The sequence below is a fragment of the Perca flavescens genome, chromosome 6, assembly GCF_004354835.1.
Source record: "Perca flavescens isolate YP-PL-M2 chromosome 6, PFLA_1.0, whole genome shotgun sequence".
NCBI classification, from domain to species: domain Eukaryota; kingdom Metazoa; phylum Chordata; class Actinopteri; order Perciformes; family Percidae; genus Perca; species Perca flavescens.
The window spans coordinates 25,186,987-25,188,697 of record NC_041336.1 but is presented as its reverse complement, the minus strand read 5'-3'; the positions used below and the strand labels follow the sequence as shown (position 1 = coordinate 25,188,697).

General features: G+C 42.4%; 1 protein-coding gene across 1 annotated transcript; it reads right to left on the bottom strand.

Annotated features, from left to right (window-relative positions):
- nrsn1 (neurensin 1) lies at window positions 1-1,381 on the bottom strand. Its single transcript, XM_028580799.1, has 5 exons — window positions 1,283-1,381; window positions 916-1,008; window positions 690-808; window positions 256-440; window positions 1-104 (listed from the first exon to the last, which is right to left on the bottom strand). Exons 1-5 carry the CDS (start codon window positions 1,379-1,381, stop codon window positions 1-3), a joined length of 600 nt encoding a protein of 199 aa, XP_028436600.1.
- Between the last annotated feature and the right edge of the window lie 330 nt (window positions 1,382-1,711).

Below are 1,711 nucleotides of genomic sequence, written 5' to 3'. Positions count from 1 at the left end.
TCAGGTCTCCGACTTTGTGGTCACTGGCTGGATGTTCTGGACTTTGGAAAGTGTGACTGGCACCTTTCCCTCTCCGGGGGTCGGTGCTCTCATTATGGGGGTACCTGTGACAAAAGCAGTTCTGCTATGACGGCTATTCAGTAGTTTGAGTACAGTATTACAGTAAAAAAAACACATTCACTTACTCTTTGGCATTCATTCTTAACCTTCATTCCATAATGTGTCATAACAAGACAGTTGAGAGTGAAACCTTACCAACTGCGTGCAGATCTGCCAACCTCTCCTTAAACTTCTGCTGCAGGTACAGTTCTTCTTTGGAGTAGCTTTTGGCAAAGGCAGACAGCAGGAGTCCCACAGCCATGGAGGTGCCTCCCACACAGAACAACACAGCACCAGTCAGCTTACACACATCCAGTGCGCGGTTGAAACTGACAGCGTGGCTGTTCAAGAAAAAGAGTTAGTTAAAGGTTGTTTTTTTACTGCTATTTTCAAATTTGCTATGTCCCAACTAGACTCAGTTATTACAATTCTGTTTCCCTATGTACATTCCACCATAACAATGTGCTCTTCATTATGATCATGTGTTGGAATTACAACTGTTTACATCTGTTAATGTTAAATTTACAGAATAGCCGATATGTAAGACTCCAGCATCTCCCTCCCATTAATATCCTTTATTGTTTCTTTACCTGTCAACAAAAAGGAGATCGTCCTCGCCAAATGCCTCGTACCTGGTTGGAGTGGCATAACCCACCAAAACAACAATGAGGCCTGCAAACAAGATCAGGGAGCCGAACACGAGACAGACCTGGCAGGGGAAAAGGAAGACCTTTTTTGCAATAACAGTTTAATTATCCAAATAACAGCAGGTGAGATGTAGTTTTTTGTTTGAGCTTGCTGGAAGGTTAACCTCACCTTCCAGAGTAAAGAGCTCCACCTGCTAGGTGATCTCTGAATCTGAAAATCTTCATCACGTTCCCAGATAGAAGCTGTGCACTCCTCATAAAACTGGAGAAGAGATCATAGAGATGTGTTTTTAAATTCCAAACATGGAAACTGAAAGCCGCGAGAAATCAAGATCTAAAACCCTCAAGTTTAAAAAAGAAAAAGTCAAGTGATTACAAGATATTATGAGACTGTGACAATAAAAACAAGATATTGTTTTATATCAAGATGGTTGATATTGTAGAAGGATGACCTATACTGTGTGTGTGTGTGTGTGTGTGTGTGTGTGTGTGTGTGTGTGTGTGTGTGTGTGTGTGTGTGTGTGTGTGTGTTGTACCTGGTGTAGGTAAGAGCGGACTCCATACTGCTGGCAGTTCCCGTTGGCTTGAGCTTGCTCAACATACTCCGACCCACAGATCTCTGAGCAAGAAGTCATCCTTCACATCTGTCTACCTGCTTGAGTACACACACACACACACACACACCTTTTAAGAAAGCACCCACATGTTTTGTGGACAAGCTCTCTCCAGTTTTTACCCATGCATAAACATGCACACACAGATGCAGTTCATTTACACATTTATACACACAAGCATGTGCCCTCACAAACCGCACTAGAAAGTTATGTAACATTGTACTGAAGGCATGGGTGCCTCAGAACATTGAGATTAATGATGCATTCTCCTTGTCTGCTGTCACAAAATAGGCCATAAAATGTTACATCGGTCCTCCTTTTTAGATTCAATATAGGGTTGGCTGAATACAG